A 27,571-nucleotide genomic window follows, 5' to 3' on the forward strand; every position below is an offset into this window, starting at 1 on the left:
TTCAAGAATGAAACAAAAATTTTTTTCTTACAGCATTTATGATGCTTATAAAGCATAAGACATTTTGGATTTTTTTTTCCCCAGACAGCTGTCAATGGACAAACTCCTAGCTTTCCAGAACTCTTACTTTTGTGTGTGTGTGCGGGTCTGGGGATGAACCCAGGGGCATTTGACCTCCGAGCTACACACCCTGCCCTATTTTTTATTCTTTATTTTTTGAAACAGGGTCTCATGGAGTTGTGAAGGGCCTAAGTAGCTGAGGCTGTCTGTAAACTGTGATCCTCAGGCCTCAGCCTCCCGAATGCTGGGATTACAAGCGTGTGCCACCACGCCGGCTTGAGAAAAAGTTACTAAAATTCATTGGACTTGACAGCTGTTGGAGGTCTGATGCTTTGCAGTTATTCTTTGCAGAAAGAAACTGGAGAGAAAAGTTTTGGAGCTCCAGCTGACAAATTTTCCTCTCCCTGTTTCAAGGATAGCTTAAGAAAGCAAAGTTTTCACAAACAAGCAAAACAAAAAGAAAACCTAAAGATGCTGCCGATTTCTCATAACAATCCTGTCTCCGCAGATACCCCTTTATTTCTAGAGTGCTGATTAGTTGAGATTCCTCAGTTCTGCTCAGGGGGATGGGGTAGCTCAGAGAATTTTTATAGATTTTGGGTGTAAAAGCATTAACAATTTATTTTGAGGTGTTAACAGCTGAGTATTTGGTGCTGGGTTTTTATTTTTTTTTATTTTTTGGTGGTACTGGGGTTCCTGGAAGCCCTTCTACCTCCGGGCTTACACCTATTTTTACATTTTTATTTGAAAACAGGGTCTCTTAACCCAGTGCGTGCGGCTGGCTTCGAACCTGCGCGATCCTCCTGTCTCTGCCTCCCAAGCGCGGGGATTACAAGCGTATGCCACCATGCCCGGCTTGGTGCTGGGTTTTTAAAAAAAATTTTCTTTTGGTGTTACTGGGCGTGGAACCCAGGGGCTTTCTACCTCCAGGCTATACTCTCAGGCCTATTTTATATTTTATTTGGAAACAGGGTGTCACTAAGTTGCTGAAAGCTTCATTGAGTAGCTGAGGCTGGCTTCGAACCTGTGCGATCCTCCTGTCTCAGCCTCTCAAGTGCTGGGATTACAAGCGTGCGCCACCACGCCCGGCTGGTGCTGAGGTTTGAACGTAGGGACATTCTACCTGAGTTACACTCTTGGCCTTATCTTATTATTTTTTATTTTGAAATAGGGTCTAAGTTGCAGAGGACCTCACTAAGTTACTGAGGCTGGCTGCAAACTTCCTGTCTCAGCCTCCCAAGTACTGGGATTACAAGCATGTGACAATACGCTCAGCTAAAAGCAACCAATTCTACAGCCTTCTTTTTTGAGAATCCTGTCAAAACATATGTTTGAATCAGTACCATAACACCAACCCAGTGGCAGGCACGGAGCAGGTAAATTTAGATCCAGGCAAGACTCAAATCCTTTTTCTCAGTTGTTGATAAAACAAGAAATGCACATAAATTAAGGCTTACAAGTGGTGGAATTTAGACAGCTGAGAAAGCACACCCTCTTTTTCACAAGTATCCTCTTTTGAAAGATGTCTATGCTTTATACTCAAACAGGTCCAGGTCTGAAATTTAAGAATGAATCCTCCCTAGGCCGGGACATTACTGTATTTCATCTTCAAAGGAACCGAACCTTCCTCCAGGGAGGGCTTCTGAAATCCTTAGGAGAAACGGAGCCTGTGGTTTTATTACTTGGGTCATGTTTCTTGAAAACGGTAACGCTTTCTTTTGGCGCGTGCGGCTGGGTATCTGCTGGACCCTTTTTTAACAATAAAGCGACGGCCTCTCTGGGGCTGGATCCCGTTTCCCTGCTTCGGGAAGGGCTGGGCTCGCGGTCAAGTCTCGGCCGGGCGGGGCGGACCCGGCGCTCGCGCTCGACTCCCTTCCGCCTAGACCTGGCGGGGCACCTTCCGAGCCACGGGAATTGCGAGCGCGGCGCGGGGCCGCTCGTTCGTGGTCCTGGGCCCGGGAGCCCCAGCAGGCCGCGGCGCAGGGCGGCTGCGCCGGAGCAGAGCGGCCCTCCCGTTCGGAGGAGGGAGGCGACGGGGACACCGGCGCTGAGCCCAGCGGCGGAACAAAAGTCCCGCGCGCTCGCACGGACGCTAGGGACGGCTGCGGGGACGGACCGGCGGGCCGGAAGTGACGTCGGAGGGCCGGAAGTGCCGTGCGGGCCGGGGCGCCGCCGGGGCGTCGCGCTATGGCTGCGCTCGGCCGGCAGGTGAGGCGGCGGGTGCCCGGCCCCGGTGCTCCGCGTCAGGTCGGGGCGCCTCGCGACGGGGGCCTGACCCGCGGGTCGGCGGCGCTGGCGCTGGCCTCGACCGTGGACTTCAGGGGAAATCTGTGTAGAGGCCGGCTCATTGTATCCTAGAATGTTCTTGTGGGAGGAATGTAGGTGACGGATCTGGAAAGCAGTCTGCGGCCTAGAATTTTCAGGCAGGCTTTGAAATACATCTTCCTTCTCTTGCCGCGTGGACCCTGCAGTCACAGCACAGACTTACAGTACCGCACTTGGAAACGCTGCTCTCCATATGCGAACTTCCTTTCCTGTGTGCTTTTAAAGTACAGAAATGGAGAGGGCGTGGTGGTGCACACCTGTAATCCCAGTGCTTGGGAGACAGACAAGAGGGTCACAGGTTCTAGGCCAGCCTAAATTTAGGAAGACCCTGCTTTAAAATTAAAAATAAAAAGCCCTGGGGATATAGCTCAATGGTAGAATGCCCTTGGGTTCAGTCCCCACCCCTCCCAGTAAATTTTAGAAATGGTTTTGCATATTGCTTGTAAAAACTGTTAGGTCCCGTGTATGACAGAGGCACCAAACATCCTGGCTCAAAAATCTTGTTTATTATGCTTGGATGGAATTGATTCTCTTTTGGTCGTATCTTTTACAGGTCCTTGATTGGCATCGCCTGATCCCCCTCACCTGGGCATGTTTGGGTAGGCGGACTTTTCATTTTGGAGAACAGAAAAGGACTGTTTCTTTGTTGCGTAAACTGACTACAGCTTCCAGTGGAGGAAGCCTTGACGTAGTCGCCTGTGTTGGACCCAAAAAGTGTGTGCAGGAACCAGAGTGCAGGACAAATCTTGTTCAGTGCCTTCCTGAGAAGAGGGCTCCTGTGGATAGAGTGTCCTTGGAGCCAGAGGAGGTCATCACTTCCCTCCTGGACATGGGTTTCAGTGAGGCCCATATTAAAGACTTGCTTAGTGTACAGCCAAGTGCCAGCCCTCAACAACTGCTGAGCGTCACTTCAGAATTGATACTCCTGGGTCTGAATCCTGAGCCTGTGTGTGTGGCCTTGAAGAAAAGTCCCCAGCTGTTGAGATTGCCAGTACTGCAAATGAGGAAACGCTCCAGTTACCTGCGGAAGCTTGGCCTCGGGGAAGGTACAAGGAGATGCAGATTTGATGTAGTTGAGAGCTGGGGAGAGCATAGCTCCAGGCGAGATGGGTCAGGGAAGGTCTCGGAGAGGAGCCAAGCGCCCTGGAGGAAGATGTGTGGCATGGCTGCTGGAGAAGGCCCTGCAGGAGGGATGTGTGGGAGATGGGGCCTGGGCAGGCCCTGCACCGTGCGTTCAGGGAGGAAGCTTCTAGAACCGTGTGGTGGTGGTGTATGTGCATATGTGTAATCTCTGATGTGAAAACTGGTTTGATCTGGGCTAGTGCTATGTAGGGTGTGTAGCGATTGGCACCATCCCTTACAGAGACTTAGATTCCGGAGAAGTGATTGACTGTCTGACTGGAGAGGTCTTGCAGGTTCCCAGGAAGCTGGTGGGGAGGTCGCCCCTCTGCTGTCCTCCTCCCCACAGTGTTCACACCTCAGGGACCCTTGAAGTTCCCATGTTTCTTTAGGGATCTTTGGAGAAGGGGAATGGGACCCACGAGGGTCTTCTAGGACCCTGAACACTTTGACCAGAGTTGTTCCATTATTTTTTTCAATATTGGCTCTTCCTAGTTAAAAAAAAAAAAAAAAACTTTAAAGGTTTAGGGTGCCAGGCACGGTGGCACACCTGAAATCCTAGTACTTGGGGGAGGGTAAGGCAGGAGGATCACAGGTTTGAGCCTCAGCAATTAGTGAGAGTCTCAGCAACCTAGTGAGACCCTCTTTCTAAAAAGGGGGGCGGTAGGGGTATAGCTCGGAAGTGGAATGACTTTGGGTTCAGTCTCCGGTACCACACACAAAAAAAGGTTTAGGGCCCACTATTGGTTAGGATCGCTACAGGACTCTCTCTAGAAGATAAGTTAAAGGGTAGCCTTGTGTATTTCTCTTAGCAGATTATCTCTTAAAATGTAAAAGCTTAATATAGCATGTGCTATGGTCTTTAATTACCCATGACACCACATAGTCATTAGGGTTGAAGATAAAGCCTAAATTTCCCAAATCCATTTCTCACACAGTTTAAAAAGAAAGTAACTAACTCACCTGTTATAAAAATTTCAATTTGCATTTTTATTAGTTAAGTGAGTAACTTTTTAAAATTTCTAGGTATTAAATTTTGCCAAGCTGTCCTTGGGAAGACCTTGTGCCCAGTTTGCAGGGACAGTCTCAGTTTGCCCCAGTCATCTTGATGCGGGCCAGCTTCGTCACTCACGGGCTGTGGTGTGGACAGACCACGCGGTGCTTTGCCTTTGTGGGTCATGTGCACGCTTATTTACCCTCATCATTGTTATGAAACTGCTTTTCAGGAGGTCATGCTCCCAGGTTTTGGGATTGTGGGTCTCGAATGTTTCAATGGCAGTTTTATTGCAGAGGAGCCCTAGAGTACATTGGCGCCTTTAATTAGATGGGAGGCCAGAAGGCAGGGACGTGGGGTGGGCGGTGAGCCAGAGAGGTCATTTCTTGGTGCTTCTGGAAGGCATTTGTGCAGTGGGGCAGTACTCGTTCATGTGTGATGCTGGCTTGAGTAAGCTGCGGCTCGCCCTTGGGTTTCTGGGATATCCTGAATTGTCTGTTGACCTTTTCCCAATGTCTTCTAGGGAAGCTGAAGCGGCTGCTCCATGGTTGCCCGGAGGTCTTCTCCATGCGCCAGCAGGACATTGATGCGGTCGTGAAGGTCCTCAAGGAGAAGTGCCTTTTCACCGTCCAGCAGGTCACTGAGATTTTGCACAGATGTCCCGGCGTTCTCCGGCAGGACCCCAGTGAGTTGGAGTACCAGTTCCAGGTGAGAATGTCCAGTGTGCAGTGGAGGGGGGAGTCTGCGGGGGCTCCGAGGGTCCAGGCCAGCGGCCTTCTCTCCCCACCTCAGCCAGAGCGAGCCTGGCCCTGTTCTCTTGCTCCCCACTCCAGATCCCGCCTGCTCTGTAACTCTTCCACAGTGGACAAGAGCCAGTCCTGTTTAGAGTGGGGGCTGGGGGGGATGTGAAATAGCTGATTTTGGAGACAGCTATCCTTGGAAGCTGTTTTTGCATGATTGTACTGCTGTTACTAGGTTACAGTTCCTTGTGGATGTTTTTGACGACTTAGGTTTTCTATGACTGTAGGATGTAGGTGTTTGGTCTCTGTACTTAGGATTCCTAAATGTGTTTGTGTCTTTCAGTATGCATATTTTAGGATGGGAATTAAGCATCGGGACATAGTGAGGACTGAGTTCTTGCAGTATTCGATGGCCAAGGTCAAACAGAGACACATTTACCTGGAGCGACTAGGACGCTACCAGACCCCGGATAAGAAGGGGCAGACGCAGATCGCAAACCCTTTGCTCAAGGACATTCTCAGCATTTCAGAAGCCGAGTTTTTGGCCAGGACAGCCCGCTCCTCTGCTGAGGAGTTTGAGGTGTTTAAAAAGCTGTTGGCTCGGGAGGAGGCGTCAGAAGAGGAGGAGGAGAGTGACCCATCTGATGCGGAGGAAGAGGAGGAGGACGAGGAAGAGGAGGAGGAGAAGTAGCTGTGATGGGGGACTGGGTGAAAGGGCCCAGGTGTCAGCATTCCCATGTTCTCAAAGTTTTGGACAGCTTCACCTGGGCAGTCTAAGCATTTTCTTATTCCAACACTGGTCTTTTTTTTTTTTTGGTACTGGGGATTGAACTCCAAGGCATTTTACCTCCAAGCTATATTCTCAGCCCTTTGTACAGTTTTTTGTTTTGTTTTGTTTTGAAACAGGGTTCACTAGGTGCTTAGAGTCTCACTAGGTTGCCGAGGCTGGCTTAAACCTGTGATCCTCCTTTCCCAGCCTCTCAGGTATTGGGGTTACAGGTAAGTGGCACCATATCTGGCTAATGCTGGTCTTTTCTGTGTGTGTGTGGTACTGAGATTGAACCCAGGGGCATTCTACCTCGGAGCTACACTCCCAGCTCCTTTTATTTATTTATTTTTTTGCTTTGAAACAGGGTATCACTGAATTGCTGGGACTGGTTGCAACCCTGAGATCCTCTTGTCTAACCGCCTAAGGACTGGGGTAACAGGCATGTGCCACCACATGGAGCTCAACACTGATCTTTTGATGAAAAAATTATCATGGACTATCCAGGATTAAGATGCATCAAACCAAAGAAGGGATGCTTTGGTGTGATCTCTTGTTAAATTCTGTGGGGCGGTCATGTTCTACCCTAAGTCACATCCAGGAGACAAGCTGGGCCTAGTAGTGCACACCTGCAATCCCAGTATTTGGAGGCTGAGACAGGAAGATCTCAGCTTTCAGGACAGCCTCAGAAAGTTGTGAGACCCTCATCAACCTAGGGAGACCCTGTTCCAAAATAAAAATAAAATAGGGCTGGGGGTGTAGCTTGGAGGTAGAATGCCCCTGGTTCAACCCCCAGTACTACCAAAAAAAAAAATCTAGGAGACTTAATACCAGCACATTGTTGGTTGTATTCCCTCTGTGGAGGCGTGCCAGTGTTAACTCTGACGTGTGGCAGATGGGTGCCTCTGGCTCAAGAGTCGCTGTACCTTTCCCTCTCATGATAAAGGTAAATCGCGAGGGGGCAGCGTGAAGCTTTTGTACACCATAGTACTTTATTTTATGAAAACAACTGGTAGGCTTCATAAAAACACTCGTGTTTTAACCCCAGCGCATCTCGTTGCTTCCTAATTGCATTCTGTGCAGCCGAGTGGAGGGGAGCGGGTCAGTGGCATGTGCTTCAGCTCTGCGGCTGCTGGGCCAGCGAGGCACCGGCTCCTCTCTCTCTGAAGAACAGGCCCTCCTGCTCGGGCCAGTTGGCTTTCGTACCAGCTCCTGGCCAGTGGTCACCTCCAGCCTGGTGTCTCTGGCCTGAGCCTACACCATCAGGGTGCTGTCCTGGAGAGCCCAACTCCCAGGCTCCAGGAGCAGTCTTAGACTGCCACCCCACATGGGACAGACCAGCTTCCCAGGACAGAGAAGAGCGCAGGCCAGGTCCGCTCTTGGCTTGTCCAGGGAGCTCCAGGGGCACCAGGAGTGGGCATCACCTGTGAGGCACGGGTGCCGTGCTCTGCCGTGTGGGCGTGGGTAGCTGAGGTAGAGGCCTGGCTTGAGAGTGTTCAGAGGAGGAGCCTGGACGTTCTCTGTAGCCTTTCCTCTGGGGAATGGCACAGGATTGGTGCCACAGAAGGCATCTGTTGACAGAACCAAAATTCAGGTCTGCTGGCTGGCATTTTAGCAACCATGTGAAGTGAAAGCCCTGAGGCTTGGCCTTGTTCTTCCACGCAGACAGTGCGGGACCCGGGAGGCACAGCTGTCACCTGGGGCGGCCTTGCCCCTTGTGTATCGGCAGTCTTTGGAGACACGTGGTTGTCCTTATCAGGAGGGAGGCGTTATTAGGATCTGGTGGGTAGATGCCAGGGGTGTGCGCAGGAGGGTCCCGGCGTCGGTGCTCGGGTGGAGAAGCTGCTCCCGGCCTGGCCAGGTATAATAATGCAAGTCTGTCTGTGACGATTCTAGACGGTATCATTTTCAGTGGTAGTGTTTTTGCTTCTGTGTAGAAGATGCAGCTTGGCAGGTCTGAAGTGAAGCCAATAACATGGTTGCTTCTTTGATTTTGACACAGAAGTCTGTGCCCTGACTGCTTTCTGGGGCGTTAAGACCAGTTTCCCCTGGATGGACTTGTATGTTTTCAAGGAAGGTGTTAGTCACAGGGACACGTGAGAACAGCAGGGCAGCTCATTTGGGATGTTCCCAGACGGCTGTGATCCCCCAGCACCAGGAAGTGCTGGCCAGATGCCCCGCTTGTGAAGCAGCAGGGCGGGTGGTCATGTGGCTGACAGGCCCACCGTGTGCACCATTCACAGCCATCTCCCCTAAGCTGAGCACCGAAGCCCACCCCTCTGCCCGGTGCCTAGGGGCTCCAGGCGGTTAGTGTGGTGGAGACGTCTCATCTGCTTTCCTGGGGCGTCACGTGGATCACGTAGGGCTGTGATGTGTCCCTGTGCTGCAGCGGAAGTCAGCCCTGGTGTCTGGGCGTTGTTCACCCGGGTCTCAGCCTTCACGCGCTCTGCTCTCAGCCCTCAGGTGAGTCTGGACGCTGGGCAGTGTTTCTAAGGTACAGTAGACATTTTTCCACATGACTTCTCTGAACAGAGATAAGTTGCATAATGTAGATATGTACAGAATTCTAATAAAAAGGCCTAGAATACAGCTCTTCAGAGAGTTTTTTCTTGGGGTAGGTATTGAGGATTGAGCCCTGGGACACTCTACTTCCAAGCTATAGCCTCAGCCCTTTATGTTTTAGTTTTAAGCAGGGACTCACCAGGTTGCTGAGGCTGGTCTCAAACCTGTGGCACTCAGTGTTGGCCTCCCAAGCACTGGGATTGCAAGCTTGCGCCACTGCGCTGGCTCGAGGAACATTTCTGAGTGGCATGGGGAGGCCTCTGCTGGATCCTGCTGGGTCAGTGGTGTACCGCGCGGACAGCGGCGGTTCCGCTTCCTCTGCTTCGCTCTTGGCTGGTGCTGGGTGTGGTGCGGTGGGTGATGTGTAAGGTGTGTTTTCTGGCCCAGCCCACAGCAGTCTACGGCAGTCAGGGACCAACAGGAGCCTGGACGTGACTCGTCCAGTCTGCCCCAAGGCCCCTCTGCTGCCTTCGACTGGTAAGGCTTCCTGGCTGCGCCTGGTGGTGAGCCTCGGCTCCCGCAGGGGCGGGATGGCTGCTTTCTGTGAAAGCCCCGGGGTTCATGGTGTCTTGGCAGTGACTTGGCACTGAGCGATGGCTTGCTGAAGCCCAGGTGATCTCACAGGCCCCAGGTTCACCACGGTCCATGGGCCAATGGCCACCAGCTGTCTTTGTGCATAGTCTTGCTGGAACACAAGCATGCCCATCAGTGACCATGGCCACGGAGGCAGATAACGCCTGAAGCGGGTTGCAGACACTGTTACTGCATTGCTACCCTTGTACCATGCGCTGCTCCGTCGGTGATGGGGGAGCGCGAGGGCGCGCCTGTCTCCACCTGTGTCCTCCTGCCCCGTCCTGCCTCTCCTCCTCTGCCAGGGCTCAAGGGAGACCTCTCACGTTGGAGTCAGGGCTGGCTTCTGAGCTCCGTAGACGCTCTGCCAGCGACAGGGACGCCTCGCTAACCCAGGTGCAGGGAGGCACGGGCTACACTCCTGGAAAACCAGCCTGGGTCAGCTCGCAACTGGAGTGCGAGCAGGCCTGGATGACCGGGACAGACCACAGAGGGGGCTGGCCCAGCCAGCACCGTGTCTGTGACCTTTTCACCTGTTTTAGACCCCATCTTCCAGGGTTTTGGCAACTTGAGGTGGGCGTGTAATGGCATCCAGAACCCTTTGAAAGAGAAAGGCAGCGGGTGAGGTTGAGGACGTGGCCGGGAGGCCGCAGGGAACTCCTATTGGTGCTCTGGGTCAGGCCCAGCTGGCCAGGGTGTGGGAGGACAGCCCCAGGAACAGGCTCAGCAGTCCCACTCTTAAGTGAGCTGCGGCTGCTGCTCCTCCGCCCTCCGCCGGGTGTGGCGCCGGCCTCCCTCTAGGCGAATGGACTACTGTGCTGAGCTTGGGTGCTGTCCGGGGCATGCTTCTGTTCCTGCTTGTTTGAGGACTTGTTTCAAGAACAGGTGGGTTCCAGGAGCCGTGTTTGGTGCTTGTTTGGACTCCGAGGAAGTGTTTAAAGGTGCACTCGTGTGTCAGGTGACTTTTGCTCTACTTGTCTTTCAAACCCACGTGGCGTTTGTGGGTTCTTGGTCCTCCCCAGGATCAAAGGGCTCGCATGCCTTGGGCTGTTCAGGGCTGAGGTGAGGGGTGAGAGCGGTGGGTGGACAGGGCCACCGTTCACGTCCAAAGCGGCCCCTCCGAGAGCTCACCTCCCCACAGTGGGTGGGCCTCTCGGGGAGCTGCTTGCTTCTGGGTCTTTTGAGACATTTCTCCTTCATTGTTTCCTGAGCCGCAGGAGAAAAGGTGGCTGTGCCCCAGAACCCACCGGAGCCCGCAACACAGGAGGCTGGGCCGTGAGGCTCTCAGGCCGGCAGTCAGCTGCTGTAAGCCGGCCGGTCTGGGGCGCCCAGCGACGTCACGTTACCAGACGTTCCGCTGTGTGTGCACTGGGCGCAGGCTGCAGAGGGGCTTCTGTGGTGCACCTCGGTATCTTCCTAATCATTGTGAAGAACACCCTTGCTCTTTAAGACTCCAGGAGTCTGTATGGGAGGCAGGGCTGGGTAGGTTCCTTTTCCAGATGAGTGTGGGAGATGCTGGGTTAAACCACAGTGAGGTTTCTTTCATTTCGGGTGCATGATGCTTAGAATTCCAGTGTATGCTGTGCCGCTGCAGGTGGGAGGCCACCTTCAGGACTTCCCAAGTGTTGCCTGATCACCCCTCCCCATTTTCCCTCCAGTGGAATACCATTTGCAGGGTCTGGGGGGCACCCGGAGCTCGTGGGCCTCCAGGTCCTCCACCAGTCGGTCCTCCCGCCCTCCAGACGCCAGATGTCTTGCAGCCTCTGCCACAGCTGGCCTGCACTGGCCCGGGGGAGGCTCATGTCCAGGTGAAGATGAGTCTGGGTCTGTGGTGGGCCAGGCTGTATCTGGTGGAGGCCTGAGGGGGGGTCCAAGCCTTCCTGGCCAGAGCTTGGTAACCCAGCAGCTCACCCGGTGCCTAATGAGCTGCAGGCTGCCAGAGGCCCAGGCCTGGGCGCAGCCGCTCTCCTGCGTCCAAATCCAAACAGCTCTCAGGGCGTTGGGAACATCCTTGAAGCTTCAGTGTTTGACTGTTACTTTGTCTCCTGAAATAACTAAGAGAATCAGTTTAATGAGGGGGAGTCTGAGGTGCACACAGCCCTGTGGGTCCCCCTTAAGTCCCAGCAGCGCCCCTGGGGGGGGGGGCTGGAGGGAAGACGGTGGGGGGGCTGTGCCGGGGGCCGGGCTGGCGTGGTGTGGGAGAGCAGGTGTGCACTCTAACTACCAAGCAAGTTCTCAGTAGCTTTTTTTTTTTTTTTGAGGCACTGGGGATGGAACCCATGGAACCCATGGCCCTTCTTCTGAGCTACACCCCAGACATTTTTTTTTTTTTTTTTTTTTTGGTGGTACTGGGGATGGAACCCAGGGGTTCCCTCCAAGCTACATCCTGCCCTATATTTTTATTTTTTATTTTGAAACAGGATCTCACTAAGTAGCTGAGGCTGGTGACAGACCTGCAATCCTCCAGTCTCAGCCTCCCAGGTATTGGGATGACAAACACGCACCCACATACCCAGCTCCAAACAGTGGTCATTCCTTTGACCACCTTGAACCTTTTGTGGAGGAACCTGGTCTGAGAAAATTAAAAAATTACCAGGCTTTACTGTTTGTGCAGTTTGCACGTGGGCCGGGTCCCACCATGTGCTTTGCCGTGGTAGCGCTGTTTTCTGTGTGTGCAGGAGCAGCACCAGAGCGGCCCCTCACCTCTGCACCAGCCACACCCAGCTGTGTGCGCGCACCCCCCCACCCCCCTGATTTGGCAGAGCTTGGCTGCACAGAGCTACATTTCGGGCAGGCAAGCCAGCTCCATGCCGGCATCACCGGCCCATCACCAGCCCCGCACAGAAGCCTGGCTTGAGTCACACCTGTCCTGGGTTTCTTGAGGCTCCTGGTCTCGCAGCGCTCCTTGAAGCAGATGTCTTGGTGAACTTTGTAGACTTTTTTGTACCTGTTGGCAAAGAAAGCTCTATGAGCCGGGAGTGGTGGTGCATGCTTGTCCCAGTACTTGAGAGGTTGAGGCAGGAGGATCGCAGGTTTGAGGCCAGCCTCAGCAACTTTGACCCTGTTTCAAAATAAAAAATAAAGTAGGAGCCGGGCGTGGTGGCGCACGCTTGTAATCCCCGCGCTTGGGAGGCGGAGACAGGAGGATCGCGCAGGTTCGAAGCCAGCCGCGCTGGCTTAGGAGACCCTGTTTCCAAAAATAAAAATAGGTCTGGGAGTGTAGCCCGGAGGGAGAAGGGCTTCCAGGAACCCCAGTACCACCAAAAAAATAATAATAATAAAAATAATAATAATAAATAAATAAATAAATAAATAAATAAATAAATAAAGTAGGGCTAGGGGTGTAGCTCATGGGTTTCAATCCAAAAGAGCCCTATTGCCAGGCGTGGTGGGCACGCTTGTAATTCCAGCAATCGGGAGGCTGAGACCGGAGGATCGCAGTTTGCGGACAGCCTCAGCTACTTAGTGAGGCCCTGTTTCAAAATAAAGAATAAAAATATAGGGCAGGATGTAGCTTGGAGGTCAAATGCCCCTGGGTTCCATCCCAGACCTGCAAAAGAAAAAAAGAGCCCTATGAACCAGAGGCTGAGGCAGGGCATTGCCCTGCAGCCCAGCCTAGGCTTCACAGACCATAGGTGACCGCAGAGGTGTCTGAGGGAGAGACCACTGTTTTCCTAATAAAATGTTATCTCCTGGGCACATTAAAATGGCCAAAATAGGCCGGGCATGGTGGCGCACGCTTGTAATCCCCGCGCTTGGGAGGCGGAGACAGGAGGATCGCGCAGGTTCGAAGCCAGCCGCGCTGGCTTAGGAGACCCTGTTTCCAAAAATAAAATAGGTCTGGGAGTGTAGCCCAGAGATAGACGGCCTTCCAGGAACCCCAGTACCACCAAAAAAAAAAAATAATAAATAAATAAAAATAAAATAAAATGGCCAAAATAATTATGTGGCTTTCTAAAATTTAACTTGGAAAAATACACCCATTTGCAGTGCATTCTGATGAGTGCTGACAAAGTCACACAGTGTTCAGGGTAAATGTGAAGTCTCAGAGGTGGGCCTGGGGCCGGGAGGTGGGACCCACTATTGCCGGGCACTTGGGGGAGAGGGGAGGGGTGCAGAGGGAGGGGTGCAGGAGGCCCAACTGCACGCCGCCTCTTCCCTCCTTAGCCAGGCCACTTAGAGCAGTTTCCTAAAGTCTCAGCTTTGAGTAAAGTGGCTCCTCGACCACCTTACAGCTCTGAAGAAGCCAGGAATGGGCAGGCATCGGGCTCTCCTCGCGGCCCTCAGCGCAGGAGCCATTTGAAAGAAACCTGGAGAGTCGGATGGCAGGGTGGAACTGAGGAGCTGGGCACGAAGGGCCACAGTGGAGCCCGCCTGCCCATGAGAGCTTGTTTAATAGGTCTGTTCAGCCGGGCCTGGCGGGCACGCTCATAATCCCCATACTTGAGAGGCGGAGACAGGAGGATCGCACAGGTTCGAAGCCAGCCACACTGGCTTAAGAGACCCTGTTTCCAAATAAAATATAAAATAGGTCTGGGAGTGTAGCCAGAGGTAGAAGGGTTCCATCCCCAGTACCACCAGAGGGGGGGAAAAAGTCATTCACAGAGACTTCTGAAAGCTAAGCCAGAGATGGGCCAAGCTGAAGCTGCCCACAGACTGCCCCAAGGGGCCCACGCTGCCCACGACTGCCTCGCAGAAGGACTTTCTGCTTCTTGTTTGTGTGGGACTGGGGGTGGAATCCAGGGGCATTCTGCCTCTGAGCTATACCCTCAGCCATATTTTACTTTTTATTTTTATTTTTCTCTCTATATTTTTTTTTCTTTTTTTTTTTTGTGCAGAATTGAAGTTTGAACCCAGGGTCATTCTACCTCCAATCTACACTCCCAGCCCTATTTTTTATTCTTTATTTTGAAATAGAGTCTCACTCATTTGCAGAGGGCCTGAGTAGCTAAGGCTGTCCACCAACCGTGATCCTCCTGTCTCAAGCCTCCCAAATGCTGGAATTACAAGTGTGCACCACCACGCCCAGCCTACTTTTTATTTTGAAACAGGGAGTGTCTCACGAAGTTGCTGAGGCTGCCCTTGAACCTGTGATCCTCCTGTTTCAGCCTCCTAAGTACTGGGATTACAAATGTGTGCCATCATGCCTGGCAACATAAAGTTTTTAATGTTTAGCATCCAATAAAAAATACCTTAAGACATTCAAAGAATCATGTGCAGAAAACTGTGACCCCTAACCTGTTGAAAAACAACTAAATAAAAAGATCCAGAAATGAATGTGTTCACAGAACAGACTAAACCTTATTACATCTCTTATGCTGGGCATGGTGGCACATGCCTGTAATCTCAGCACTCAGGAGGCTGAAACAGGAGGATCATAAGTTTGATGCCGGTCTTAGAAACTTAGTGAGGCTCTCAGCAACTTAGCAAGACTCTGTCTCAAAATAAAAAAATAAGGCTGGAGGGGTGGCTTGGGGAGAGAGTGCCCTGCTTTCAATCCCCAGTGCCCCCCACATTTGTTTGCTGCACATGTTCACTGATCTAAAGGAAATTATAAACATGAGGAGAGTTTTGGAGAACTGAAGGGAGAACCAGACAGAACTGCTGGGGTGATACGGCACAGCATCTAAGGTGGAAATTGGCCGGCGAGGTGGGTGCGCTTGGGATCCCAGCATCCGGGAGGCTGAGACAGGAGGATCGCGGTTGGAGGACAGCCTCAGCTGCTGCTTAGCGAGGCCTCTGCAACTCAGTGAGACCTTGCTTCAAAATAAAAGAATCAAAACTAGGGCGGGGGGAGTGTGTAGCTCAGAGGTGGATGACTCTGGGCTCCATCTCCAGACCCGCAATAAATAAGTAAGCGGAAGCTGAGTGGAACAGTGTCAGTGCTAGGTTACCTGGTCAGAAGAGAAGGCCAGGCGGGCCCTGAGGGACAGTGATGGGCCTTCACACCCGAGAGCGGCATGCCGCCATTCCCAGCCCCTCACAAGTCTGACGCGGTCGTCATTGGAGTTCCAGGAGAGGAGCGAAGCGGAGGGGCAGAAAGGATACACTCCAGATTTGATAAGAGCTCCAAGCCCAGAAACATAGGAAGCTGGACCAACTCCAGAGCGTAGAAACACAGCCACAGCCTGATGAAGCTGACCCAGACCAGTACCGGGTAAACTAAGAAGCAGCCAGAGCCGGGGGCGCGGGCCGTAACCCAGCCAGGGCCAGCTCAGCAGCCAGTGGGGCTGACGCGCAGCCTCGTGAGAGTGAGGCCGGTTCAGGAAACAATGGGCTGGGGCGCAGCTCGGCAGCACCACAAAGACGCGTCGCGCTGAGTCGTGTGGCGACCGTGGAGGAGGAGGCGGAGACTGCCCAGCGTCTCCCAGAGCGGCTCCGAGGTGAGCAGCATGCTGCGCCGTTCACAGCGTACGGAAGTGGGAAGTCGGAGAGAAATTCAAAGGGTGAGGGGGTCAGAATGGGCTGTGGGAAGTGCCCACCATTCTACTGAAGTTTTTTTTTTTTTCCAGTACCGGGGATGGAACCCTGGGGCATTCTACCTCCGAGCTACACTCCCAGCCTTCTTTTTTTAGTCTTTATTTATTTATTTTTTGGTGGTACCAGGGTTCCTGGAAACCCTTCTACCTCCGGGCTACACTCCCAGACCTATTTTTTAAATATTTTATTTGGAAACAGGGTCTCTTAAGCCAGCGAGGCTGGCTTCAAACCAGTGCGATCCTACTGTCTCCACCTCCTAAGCACGGGGATTACAAGCGTGCGCCACCACGCCCGGCTAGTCTTTATTTTTTGAAACAGGGTCTCACTGAGTTGCGAAGGGCCTTGCTAAGTAGCCGAGGCTGTCTGCGAACCACAATCCTCCGGTCTCTGCCTCCCGAATGCTGGGATTACAAGCGTGCACCAGCATGCCCAGCCCTCTGAAGTTGTTTACTAGAAAGTGGAGGTAGATTGTGATAAATTGAAGATATACTGGAAATCCCAGAACAACTGCTAAGCAAATGAACAAAAACATCTGAAGAACTATAACTAGGAAGCCAACCATGGAGGCAGGATGGAATCCTGGAGCATAACTAACCCACCATCAGGCAGGAAGAGGACGAGCGCAGAGGATAAACAGGACACAGGTGTCAGCACAGTGGCCTTAGACCCACCCCTTGGCCTTAATACTGTGTCATGTGAATGTTCTAACTGGGAAACGTGGAGATGACTGGCAGGACACAAGACAGGACGCTAGATGTTACATACAGGAGAGCGCCTCCAGAGATGCAGGTGGGCAGATGAGGGAGGACTCCTGGAAGGCCCCTGGCTCCCGGCGGCAGGTGCCACGTAGCCCGCTGGGCTGGAGGCCAGGCTCCTGGGCACGGCTGCCCTTCAGAGCCCCAGGCTGGCCCCCACCAGCCTACCGGCCCTGGGTGGCAGTGTCTCTGTGGGTTCCTGCGATGACACGCTCACTTCTCATCAAGTGATGCTGTATGCCTGTCTGTCCTGGAGCACCAGGCCTCCTCTGCTTGGGGAGCGCCCATCCTCTGGGGATGAGTCCTGAAGTGCCCTCTGCCCTCTGTCACCTTCTCCAACCCCGCACCACACCCCAGTACAGGCCATGGTGACGGAAACTCTCTGGAACATTCTTTCCCCACACCCCTCCTCCATGTCTGTCCAGTTTCCTGCCCCTTCTGCGAGGCCCAACCTGGCACCACGTGGGGCCCGGGGCTCTTCTAGCCTCTCTTCACCTCTGTCCCCTCAGCACTCTTCCTCTGCTGCCTGGGGCTCTGCGGGCTCTCACTCAGCCACGGCACACTGCCCTGCCCGTCACATGCGCGACGGAGTGAGTAGGCGCAGCCCAGTGACGAGTGTTAGCCAGGAGCTTCCCTGGAGACCCGTGGCAGCCCCCCCTCCACAGCCCACACCACAGATGGGGAAACAGGCACGGGGATTTGCCCAGGGCCACGTCATGAGTCAGTGGTAAAATGGGACTGAAGTTCCTATGTGCTGTTTCTGTCCCAGGGCCTTGAAGGAAGAAGAAAAGGAACGCTCAGCTCTGGGATCCCTGTGTGTGGGCCCGGTCTCCTCTGGAGGGTCAGGGCCTGGGGGGCAGGGCCGGGGAATGGGGGCCCTGGGATCCCTGTGTGTGGGTACGATCTCCTCTGGAGGGTCAGGGCCTGGGGAACAGGGCTGGGGAATGGGGATCCTGGGATCTCTGTGTGTGAGGTCTGTTCTCTGGAGGGCTGAGGGGGCCCTGGGATCCCTGTGTATGGGCACGGTCTCCTCTGGTGGGCTGAGAGGGCCCTGGGATCCCTGTGTGGGGGTGTGTTCTCTTCTGGGGGGCCAGCAGTACCCTGGGATCCTGGTATGTGGGTGCGGTCTCCTCTGGGGGCCCTGAGATCCCTGTGTGTGGGCGTGGTCTCCTGGGGGGTCCAGGGCCTGGGAGCAGGGCTGGGACGTGGAGGGCCCTGGGATCACTGTGTGTGGGTGCAGTCTCCTTCTGGGGGTCAGGGGGTGGCCTGGAGTCCCTGGTGTGGACATGCCTCCTCTGGGGGCCAGGGGGACCCTGGGATCCCTGTGTGTGGGTGCGGTCTCCTTGGGGGTAGGGGCCGGGGCATGGGATCAGGCTGGCTCCTATCAGCTAGTTCTCCCAGGCTGCATGGACCCGGGCGAGTCACACAGCCCCTCTTGGCCTGCAGTGGACTGAGTGGTCAGAGCCAGAGCAGCTGCAGCCCCGGTCCTGTCAGCGCTGGTGAGAAAGCGCTTTGGACAGGTAGGAACACCACCCAACCCGTGTAGCGAGGCTGGGAACAACTTACACGTGGTGGCAGACGCCTCCCTCCCAGACTGGGAAGGACTTGGTCTCTGAGAAGAGCCGTGTGCAGGGGCGCGGCACCTTCTTACAGGCTGCGATGGAAGGAGAAGGCGGGGCGTAGGAGGAGGCGCCGGTGCAGGCCCCCTGCTGCGTCCCCCCTGGGAGGCCCTGGCAGCCCACCCCATGGGCCCGAGGCCTGGCCTGGGACGTCCTGGCTGCTGGCCTCTGCCCTCCTCCTGGCGACCTCGGGCCGGGGCTGGCTCCCGTAGGGCTGCTCAGCCTTGAGGCCCTGCTCAGCCTGAGCCTCCATGCCCCCGTGGCGTCCTTCAGGAGCCCGTGCCCCTCCCAGCCATCCCAGTGCCTCAGGGGTCGTCTCCGAGGCGCCTTCCGTCAGCCATCGGCCCAGTCCTGAGCCTCCTGGTCTGGAAGGCCATGCCAGCCTCCCAGAGCCGAGCCAGGCTGTGGGTGCAGGTGCTTGGAGGCTAGGCCGCTGCTGGCCTGCCTGACTCACCCAGCTCACAGCGCCTGCCTTTGAACCCCGGCCCGCAGTCACAGCTGTGGGAGTCGGCACCTGGCACACACGTGCCTCCATTCTGGCAGGCGTCTTCTGAACAGCTCCCAGGGGTGCCTGGAAACAGGTCAGGAGAGGTTAGCCTCCGGCCTAGGGGGCAGGTGCCGCAGGCCACGTCCTCAGTGGCCTGGCCAGGGTGGCGACCGCGACAGGCCTGCGTGGTGAGCTGCAGTGTGTGCCTGGAGCTAGCAGAGGGGAGGCAGGCCTCTGCACCCTCGGACTCCTACGAAGGAGGGAGGGGCGAGTCCTCTGACCCATGCTGAGCCTCCATGTCCCCCTCCCTCCCCACACCTCTGTCCTGCTGACTCTGCCCCTGGCGGGCTGCAGAGCGGGCTGTGTGTCCTGCCTCTCTGTGTCCTCATGCTGCCGCAGCAGAGGCCAGCACGGAGCGGTCAGCAGTGCCGCCAGCGAGGAGCGGCCAGCCCCCACGGGACGCTCCCCTTATTATTCTTTAAGACACCTTGTATTTAGCCGGGCGTGGTGGGCACACTTGTAACCTCAGCATTCGGGAGGCTGGGACAGGAGGATTGTGGTTAGTGGCCAGCCTCAGCTATGAGTGAGGCCCTCTGCAACTCAGTGAGACCCTGTTTCAAAATAAAGAATAAAAAACAGGGGTGTAGCTTGGAGGTAGAATGTCCCTGGGTTCCATCCCTAGTACTGCCAAAAAAAAAAAAGTATATTGTATTTTAGTTTTTAATTTTAAAAACACTGAAAATCCACAAAATAGTTGTGCCTTTCCAGCACATCGAGTCCCAAAGGCTCAGCCTCCACCCGTCTAGTCCAGGCCCCACCTGTCCGGCTGGTCACCGCACCGCCCCCTCCGTCCTCACGGGCTCCACTGCACTGTGTCTCCCCTCTGTCCTCTGGGGCTCTGCTTGTCTTTCTGTCATTCCTGATGTGGTTAAAGTGAGCTGTGGGCTTTTCAAAAACAGCCCTTTGTTATGAAGTGTCTGGAACCTGCTGCGTGCAGGGAAGAGCAGAGTCCAGCTCTCCCATCCCGGGCCTCCCACCTCTCTGTTGCCCTCTTTCTCTTGAAGAATCACAAGGCCACTTGCAGGTTCCAGCTCTCCCTACACTCGTTGGCAGGTGTCTATCACAGGGCTCATGTTCTCCTAGCCACATCTTCGGCTGCAGGTTCCCAGGGGTTCCTAGCAGCACAAGACATTCCAGGCCCTGTCCCAGTCTTCCTGCTTATCCTGAAATGTCATTTACAGCTGGCCTGAGAATCTAATCAGGGCTCAAAAGTGCTCACACGGCCTGTGTTTGGTGTGTCTCAAGTCCCTCTTAGTCTCCTTTAGTCTTCTGGTCTTCATTAAGAAACCAGGCTGTTACCAGTAGAGTTCCCTCAGGACATAACTTAGGCTTTTTTTTTTTGCGTGAACTTGTCCCTCACACCATCTTCCCTATAAACGCTCTAAAATCAGAGAAGAGGGATCACTGGGGCCAGGTGTGCGTGGTGGTCCCTGCATACCCTCAGCCACACGGGAGGCATGAGATGCCCCAAGTCCTACTTGATCAGGGCTCGGCATTGGCAGCCCAGTCAGACCAGAGTCAGGTCCTCGTGTCTCGAGCAGGCCAAGGTCCCTGTCCTGGCTGAACTCTGATCTGAAGCCAAATCTAAGGTTGTGTTTAGCCTTGAGTCTGCTGTTACACATGCACACAAAATAAAACCAGAGAGAAGGCTGTTTTGAACTGGGTGGGGGCAGCATGTGGCCACGCGCCAGGCAGGACTGGGCCGCCTGTGCAGGATGGAGGACCAGCAGAGCAGGTCAGGGGACAGTGCCTGCCTGTCTTGGGGCAGCCACCCACACCATCAAAATAGTGTGCAAGGGGATACAACCAGGATGGTCCAGAGCCCCATGTAGTGGAGCTGGGTCACTTGACAGTCCTAGCACTCTTTCACACCTCCCTCCAAACTCCAAAGTCTTGGGGACCCATCTCCTCTCATGAGACTCTCCCTCAGACTTGAGGGTTCAGTCCTGACCTGGGCAGATGCTCGGTGAGAAAATGCCCATTGGGAATATTAACTGTGCTTTTGGGGTACCTGGGGGCTCTCTAAGGTTTTCCTTTCCTTGAGAAAGAAAAGTCTAACAGCTTCTAGGGAGGAGGAGCAGATTATCCGACAGAGAAACAAGAACAAGATTGGTGCCAGAGATATCAAGACTGGATCCAAGGCCTTTGAATATGGGATTTTATACCCAGCCGCGCTGTCCTTCACTGTGAGGGCTAATAGGAGTTTTTATAGGCATTCATGGTCTCAGAGTTTGGCCATGTGAAGTCCCAACAAGTACTTGGTGAAATCCCAAAAGCTCTCAAAGGGTGAGATGGGAGGATCGGCTCTGCAGCCTCGCAAGTCAGACCAAAGGCAGCATCATTAAACTGGGGGCACGGGGCACATGCTTGTGATCCCAGCAAGCATTCGGGAGGCGAAGACTGGAGGATCGCACTTCGTGGACAGCCCCAGCTACTTAGTGAGGCCCTTTGCAACTCAGTGAGGCCCTGTTTCAAAATAAAGAATAAAAAATCGGGCTGGGTTGTAGCTCAGAGGTAGAATGCCCCTGTTAAATCCCCAGCACCATAAAAATAACAGAGTCCATCATGTTCTTAAAGGCCCATCAGGACTCGGGAGATGACCAAGATGCCTGAATCATCCTGTGGTTACTGGACCGATGCCACCCTCACACACCTCCTCCCGCTCACTCCTCCCCAAGTTCCCTATAAAAGAGGAGCCATGCGCCCCAGTGCGCCTGTCACTGGAGATCCACACACTCCCTTGAACGCGCGTGTCTCACTTTCCTAAGTAAATCTGCCGGCAGCTCCACTCTCTGTCTTGGAAGTTCTTTTCTAATCCACAGGTGTGCCTGCAACAGATTGCTCCTAACCTGGCAAGACTGGGGCCTGGAGCGCGTGTGGCCACACCTGTGGGTCACTGTAGGCGGGTGGTGTACAGAGGCGTCGCCGCTGAGAGACCAGTCAGCGTCCTCTTGGAACATGGCACTCACACCCGATGCCGCGTCTCTGCGCTGGCACAGGCAGCAACAAGAACACAGCTCGCCGCCTTGCTGGGAGCGCGCGCGCGCATGTGTATGTGTGTGTGTGTGAGTGTGAGAGAGAGTATCACTCCTGCTGTCCACTCCAGCAAGACTGAGGGCCACAGACTCAGCGTTCAGGGTTGTGCACCTGCAGGGAGAGCCCCTGGGGAGCACCGGCAGGACCCAGTTCCTGCCCACCTTGTAGTTCATGGCTGGGTTTCAGATTTATCACAGGCTAACTAAGCTGATGAGAGTCAGCAGGAGTCTGGACGTACAGATCATGACTCATTTGCACACCTGGGGGCCATTAAGGATTTGTTTTTTCATATTGAAATCATCTGCCCCGGTGCTGGCGAAAGCTTCAGGATGGCAGTGGCCTCAGGCCAGCCCTGCAGGGGCCCCGGGTGGCTGCTCACACTCTTATTTCTGATTTTTATGAAATGGAACAAACTGAGTGGTGAAACGTCTGTTTTATTCACTGGAGGGGCTGCTCCTCAACCAAGGTCCTTGGCTGATGGCCGCTGAGGCGCAAGCCCGTGCTGCTGGCGACGGGGCCGTGAGCCATTCAGACCTCAGCAGCCAGGGCAGCGCTGCGCTCGGGCTCCTTGGAGCCACTGTCTGTAACCGCACCCTTGGGGGCCACAGCTACTCTGGACTTGAACACCCCTGAGCTGCTGGGCACCTCCTGGAGGTGCTAGCCTGAAGGGACATGCTTGTTACCTGGCAGGGCACAGGACCAGGGACTGTCCAGCCCTGTGTAGCCATGCGCCTGCCCAGCCTGGGAGGCCCCGCCCACTGATTCCCATCATCCCCCTCAGCGCCTGGGCTGCAGGGAAGTGAGTGGTGGCTGGGGCCGGCTGTGCTGCACTTGGAGGCCGGCGGGCGGCCATCTGTGGGGGCAGTGGTTGGGCCAGTCTGTCCAACACAGCCCCTGGGTGGACCGGAAGGGGCCTCCCCCACCTCTTCCCTGAATGGGGTAGGTGGTCTGCCCCCCTTCCCGGGCTGGGGTGCCTGGCTGTCCAGGGGCAGGCCTGTTCCCCGACCCCACTGAGGGTGGCCCGGGAGCAGTGGGTCGGAGCCCCTCCCACTGCCCTGACTTACTTTCGTTGTCCGAGTCGCTGCGCTCAGGGAGCTGGAGGGCCTGCTGGGGGGCCTCCTCAGTGACCGCGAACGGCACCAGGGTGGTGGGTTCTACGAGAGGCCAGGGTGACCACATGACACACCGCAGCTTCACGCCAGCAGGGTGTGCGCTCCCGGGGTGCCCGCGAGCCTGTGCATCACCTGGCCCGAGTTACGAGCCAGATGGAGGCTGGCAGCCCGCGGCTGTTGTTTCCTGGAAGCTCTAACAAGGCTGCTGGTCCAAGGCCCACACTCCAAGTAGCAAGGCGTGGCCCATCACCGCGTCCATTACTGCGTACTTAACAGAACTCGGAGCAGGTTCCGGAGAGCTGTGCACCTGCTTCTAGTGTTTTTGTCTCTGTCAAGTCCTGAGGGCAGCCCGCTCCTTCAGCTCACAGTGTGGGGACCTTTCCAGCGGCCCTCTGTGGTGGGCGGCCCGTGCCCTTGGGCTGGCCCAGGATCCCAGAGCCTTGCTCACGGTTAGGGTCAAGGCCCGTGGCTGGAGATGGGGCTGGGCACTGGGGGTCTTTAAGACCAGGCTCAAGGGCCTCTCCACTCAGGTGGGAACAGGCTGGGTGAGAGTGGCTACTAGAGTTGACCCCAGGGGGTCCTGTGGGGATTGCAGCACTCACGCGATTTCACAGTCACTGGTCTGCTGGGCGAGCCACTGAACCTGGCACTCGCTCTTCCTCGTCCGTCCATGAGCTCCGAGAACCTGCAGAGTGGGTGGGAGGGTCACCACCTGAGCCTGGCCAGGACCGTGGCAGGGGAGGCTGGGCATTACCTGGGGGGCTGGGTGGGCGTTGCGGGGGCACTGTGGGCGTTGAGTGTGCGTAGCTCTGGCAGGCGTGTGAGTGGCGGTCTGTTTCTGAGCACCCGCGGGCGGTGTCCTCCCTGGGACCAGCGTCTGTCGGTGCCACTGGGACCTTCCCTGGGGGCTGTGGAGCAGATGGGGGGGTGGGGAGGCTGGTCTGGGCAGCCTTCTGCTCCTGTCCCAGGCCGCTGCAGGGACCAGGCAACGCACACTGCCAAGTGTTGGGGGACGGATGGGGTGCTACTGCACCCTTCTGAGGACAACCTTGCACTGGACATGGACACACACTGGCCCAGGAGGCACCAGGACCCATGTGTTTTTCTCTGAAGGCTGGGCTGGCCCCAGGCGCCCTGGACACAGGCCTGCTCTTCAGTGGGCCTTCCTGACCAGGCCTGAGAGTAGGGCCCCAGTGGTCACCCCAGGAATCCCTCAGTTCCTGGTGGGGCACCTCTGTCCCTCATCCCAGCTCTGACTTGCTTGTGGGGACTGGCTCACAGGCAGGCACCAACCTGCTGTCCATGAGGCAGCATGCCTGGAGCTGGACGGTGGTGGGTGCGTTGAGCTGCTCAGTGCGCCCTCCGTCCTCCCTGTGAGTGCTCCCTGAGGAGCCCAGTGGGCTGGGAGGAGGCTCCCTCCATCCTCCCTGTGAGTGCTCCCTGAGGAGCCCAGTGGGCTGGGAGGAGGCGCCCTCCGTCCTCCCTGCTCTGGGCTGTTCTGTCTGCCCACTCTGTTTTCCGGCCGCTCCTGCGAGCTCTGAGAATACACGCAGTCCATGTGGGACTCTGGTGACCCCCAGGGTACCCTCTGCACTTGGGCACAGACGGCCTGGCTATGTGGTCTGAGCCTCCCACCCATGCTGAGTGGGCTTCCTCCTGTGCTCCGGGCCCTCTCCCTGCGCTCTTGTCCAGCGGCTCCTCGTGGCAGCCTGGGTGGCAAGGCCACTTCTGGGGCCTTCCCCATGCTGCTCCTGGGCACCTGGATCTTGCTGGCCCTTGGGTCTGTGAGGAGCCGTGCAGGATGGGGTGCCACAGGCTAGTGTTCCCGAAGCCAGTAGCCTGCCGCCCAGCCTCAGTTTCCTACTTGAGCACCCTCTACCTGCACGTGAGCTTCCTGTCTAGACTGTGGTGCCCAGGGGCCGCGGTGACCCACCCTCCTGGACGAGGACGCCAGCCCGGGACGGGCCACGGAGCACTCACAGGTGACAAGGTAGAGATGCGCTGGCTCGCTATGCAGCTGGCCCTGCTCCGTGCTCTGCACGGCCGTCACCGAGAGCTGGTACCGTCGCCCCGGCAGCAGGTCACGCACCAGGTAGGACACCAGCTTCCCGTTGGGGACGTAGCGGCTCTTGGTGCTCAGGCCGGTGGTCACATTGATGACATAAGCCTCCAGTGAGCTGCCTGGAGCAGGGGCATCCCAGACCACGTGGGCAGAGGTGGCCGTGACTCGGGAGGCTGTCAGGTTTGCTGGAGGCAGGGGACCTGGACAGGTGGGAACAGCAGAGGGGGTGAGGGCTGGGCGGAGGGCACCGGATGGACGAGGACAGAGCCTGAGACCTGAGTGGAGCTGCAGAGTCCTGGCCCGAGCCAGATGTGGAGGTCATGGACTTGAGAGCGGTCTGGAGAGTCCATCTGCCGTCCTGCAGAGGGCCCTGTGTCCAAGTCCTCCTGAGCCTGGCTGCACAGACCTTCCCTGGGACGTGGAGGAAAGGGGGCTGGAAAGGCAGCCGGGCTCCTGGGGGCCTGTCCTGGTGTCTCCTTGAACCCCCCGCCAGGTGGGCCACGTTCCCCACCAGCAGAGCCCGGGAGGCAGAGCTGTCCCTGCAGGCTGGTCCTGCACAGACTCTAACTTCTCACAGGCCCACCTCCCTGTCCACCTCTGACTGGCTGCTCTCCCTCCCCAGCCTCTGAGGGTGGCACCAGGGAGCTTAGCAAGAGCTGATTACGCGGCCCAAGGGCCTCGGGCAGCGCGGCCTCCTTGGCCGGTGTGTTGTAGGGCCCTCTGCCCAGGGTCCATTGGGTAGCTGCCCCGAGGAGCCTCCAAGGGCGCTTGTGTGCCGGGTGTGGCCTTGGGTGGTATCCCTGGCAGAGGACCCAGCCAAGCACAGGGGTTCCTCCCGGTGGTCAGGGTGAAGAGGCTTCCGGGAGTCCAGGGGCTGTATTCCTGGCATGGACACTTTTGAGAGGGCTGGAGATGCTGGAGGAGCAGGACGCGCCGCGGACAGAGGCCAAGCCGGCCTACTCACGGGTCCACACGTGCAGCGGCGCCGAGGCCTGGCTCTCAGCGGGGTGCTCGCCTCCTCTGGGCCCACTGAGCGTGGCCACCTGCACGACATATCTCCTTCCCGGCAGCAGGGCCCTGCCAGGGGGCGAAGGGCAGACACATTGAGGGCCTGCGGCCAGCTCCACCCTCAGGTGTGGGCTCTGTGTGGGAAGCCCCTCCACGGTCTGCCTAGGCCTGCAAGGGGGCCGAGGAGGCTCCTGTGTTGGGGCTGGAGCAGGAAAGGGGCAGCTGGAGGTCACTGTGCAGGCCAGGGCCACGAGGGGCCGGCTACTCTCCCCAGCCAAGAGGCTCCAGTCCCCTTGAGATGGACGAGCTCCCTGAGCTGAACTGCTGCCCAGAGCTGGTCCACAGAGCCCCGCCCTGCTCCAGGGGTCTGCAGTTTCATACCACCAGGGGGTGCTGTGCCCAGCCCCACACAACCCTGAGCAGGACTCTGGCAGCCCCGAGGGGAGCATTCTGTCCTTGACCTGAACTCCTGCCGGGACTGGGGGTGCCCTGTGGGGGTCCAGGGGAAGGGCCTTGGGAGCCCACACCCGTCCCTATGCTGTGGTGGGTCTCTGCTGCAAAGGCCACTCTGCGCCCAGCCCTTCCGGTGAACATGGCCAGGGTGGTGTTGGGGCCTCCAAGACAGTAAAGAAGTTGCCCCTTGGACCCCATACGTGTCTCTCCCTGGGCCTCCTCGAGTCATTCTTTGGAAGAAGCCAGGATGTGAATCAAGAAAAGTCATGGCAACATTTAAAACACAGTGAGCAGAGGGTTCTGGGAAGATGGCGGAGTGGGAAGTGGCAGGAATCTCTCCACCTGGACAAGAGCCAGGCAGGCTAGTTTCAATTCTGAGCGCAGCAGCCACACCCACCCTCACCCCTGTGGCACTTGCTCCTGGAGCGACCTGCACTCAGCTGCCGGAGCCAGGAAAGGGAAAGGCCTCTCCCCAAACTTCAGGGAGCTACTGCTGCTTCTGATCCCAGGTGGACGCAGAGGTGGTGGCGCTCCCTGGTCAGCCTCTCCCCCAGCTAACCCCGGGGCTCAAAGGACCCTGCCCTTCAGCCTCCTTTTCTTTTGGTCTGGAGAGCCATACATTAAGGACAGGGACATTTAAATGCATCTGCACCTCTGGGGAAGATGAGAAGGCGTGAAATTGCCCCTCAGCTTCCAAGCATTAAAAACTAAAACTGGAGCCGGGCGTGGTGGCGCACGCTTGTAATCCCGGCGCTTGGGAGGCGGAGACAGGAGGATCACGCAGGTTCGAAGCCAGCCTCGCTGGCTTAAGAGACCCTGTTTCCAAAAATAAAAAATAGGTCTGGGAGTGTAGCCCGGAGGTAGAAGGGCTTCCAGGAACCCAGTACCATCAAAAACAAAACAAAACAAAAAACAAATAAATTAGGAGTTGAGGACATAACTCAGTGGTGCAGTACCCCTGGATTCAGTATCTAGGACTGAGAAAGTAGGAGAGAATCTGAATTCCAGTGGTCCCCCATCAGCGGATTCAAATGCCCAGGGTTAACCAAGAGTCACAGTGTACAAAGAAATACAGCACATTCAAAGAAAAAGGATCTGGAGGCTGCCTGGAGAAGACACACCGCCGGCCTGCTAGACGGACTTTGGGGCGAGAGTCCTGGAAGATGTGCGGAGATGCAAGACAGCCGTGGGGAAGCAAGAACAATCCCAGATAGAACCAGAAAGGAGTTCAGGAGCCCAGAGAAGAAAGCAGTCCTGAGCACGGCTGAGCCTCTGCATGGAGGGGAAGGACCTGTCACAAGCTGGGAGAACAGGCATGCCACTTCTGCACGTGACCCACGTTCAGAGGGGAAGACGGAGCGGC

General features: G+C 56.0%; 3 protein-coding genes across 3 annotated transcripts in view; 2 read left to right on the forward strand and 1 right to left on the reverse strand.

The window, feature by feature from the left end:
- PASK (PAS domain containing serine/threonine kinase) overlaps nt 1–2,111 on the forward strand; it is a gene marked incomplete at both ends in the record, with an annotated part of 37,719 nt that extends 35,608 nt beyond the window's left edge. The window contains one exon of the mRNA XM_080720055.1: nt 1,944–2,111. Coding sequence (XP_080576181.1) covers nt 1,944–2,111 — 168 coding nt within the window. The remainder of the gene's footprint in view (nt 1–1,943) is intronic.
- Nucleotides 2,112–2,247: 136 nt separating this feature from the next.
- MTERF4 (mitochondrial transcription termination factor 4) lies at nt 2,248–9,047 on the forward strand (the record flags this gene model as incomplete). The annotated part of the gene is made up of 6 exons (XM_080720056.1): nt 2,248–2,268; nt 2,939–3,431; nt 5,022–5,206; nt 5,582–5,925; nt 7,670–7,786; nt 8,954–9,047. The coding sequence occupies 6 exons, from the start codon at nt 2,248–2,250 to the stop codon at nt 9,045–9,047; spliced, it is 1,254 nt and encodes a 417-aa protein (XP_080576182.1).
- Nucleotides 9,048–9,125: 78 nt separating this feature from the next.
- SNED1 (sushi, nidogen and EGF like domains 1) overlaps nt 9,126–27,571 on the reverse strand; it is a gene marked incomplete at both ends in the record, with an annotated part of 63,725 nt that continues 45,279 nt past the window's right edge. The window contains 14 exons of the mRNA XM_080720057.1: nt 9,126–9,251; nt 10,268–10,342; nt 10,384–10,455; nt 10,826–10,918; nt 11,048–11,104; nt 11,174–11,268; nt 12,001–12,083; nt 17,938–18,025; nt 18,445–18,561; nt 22,638–22,727; nt 23,288–23,370; nt 23,440–23,593; nt 24,666–24,947; nt 25,712–25,824. Of these exons, the coding sequence (XP_080576183.1) occupies nt 9,126–9,251; nt 10,268–10,342; nt 10,384–10,455; nt 10,826–10,918; nt 11,048–11,104; nt 11,174–11,268; nt 12,001–12,083; nt 17,938–18,025; nt 18,445–18,561; nt 22,638–22,727; nt 23,288–23,370; nt 23,440–23,593; nt 24,666–24,947; nt 25,712–25,824 (1,528 nt within the window). The remainder of the gene's footprint in view (nt 9,252–10,267; nt 10,343–10,383; nt 10,456–10,825; nt 10,919–11,047; nt 11,105–11,173; nt 11,269–12,000; nt 12,084–17,937; nt 18,026–18,444; nt 18,562–22,637; nt 22,728–23,287; nt 23,371–23,439; nt 23,594–24,665; nt 24,948–25,711; nt 25,825–27,571) is intronic.

Source organism: Muscardinus avellanarius (genome assembly GCF_963383645.1).
Source record: "Muscardinus avellanarius genome assembly, chromosome: 2".
Lineage (NCBI taxonomy): Eukaryota > Metazoa > Chordata > Mammalia > Rodentia > Gliridae > Muscardinus > Muscardinus avellanarius.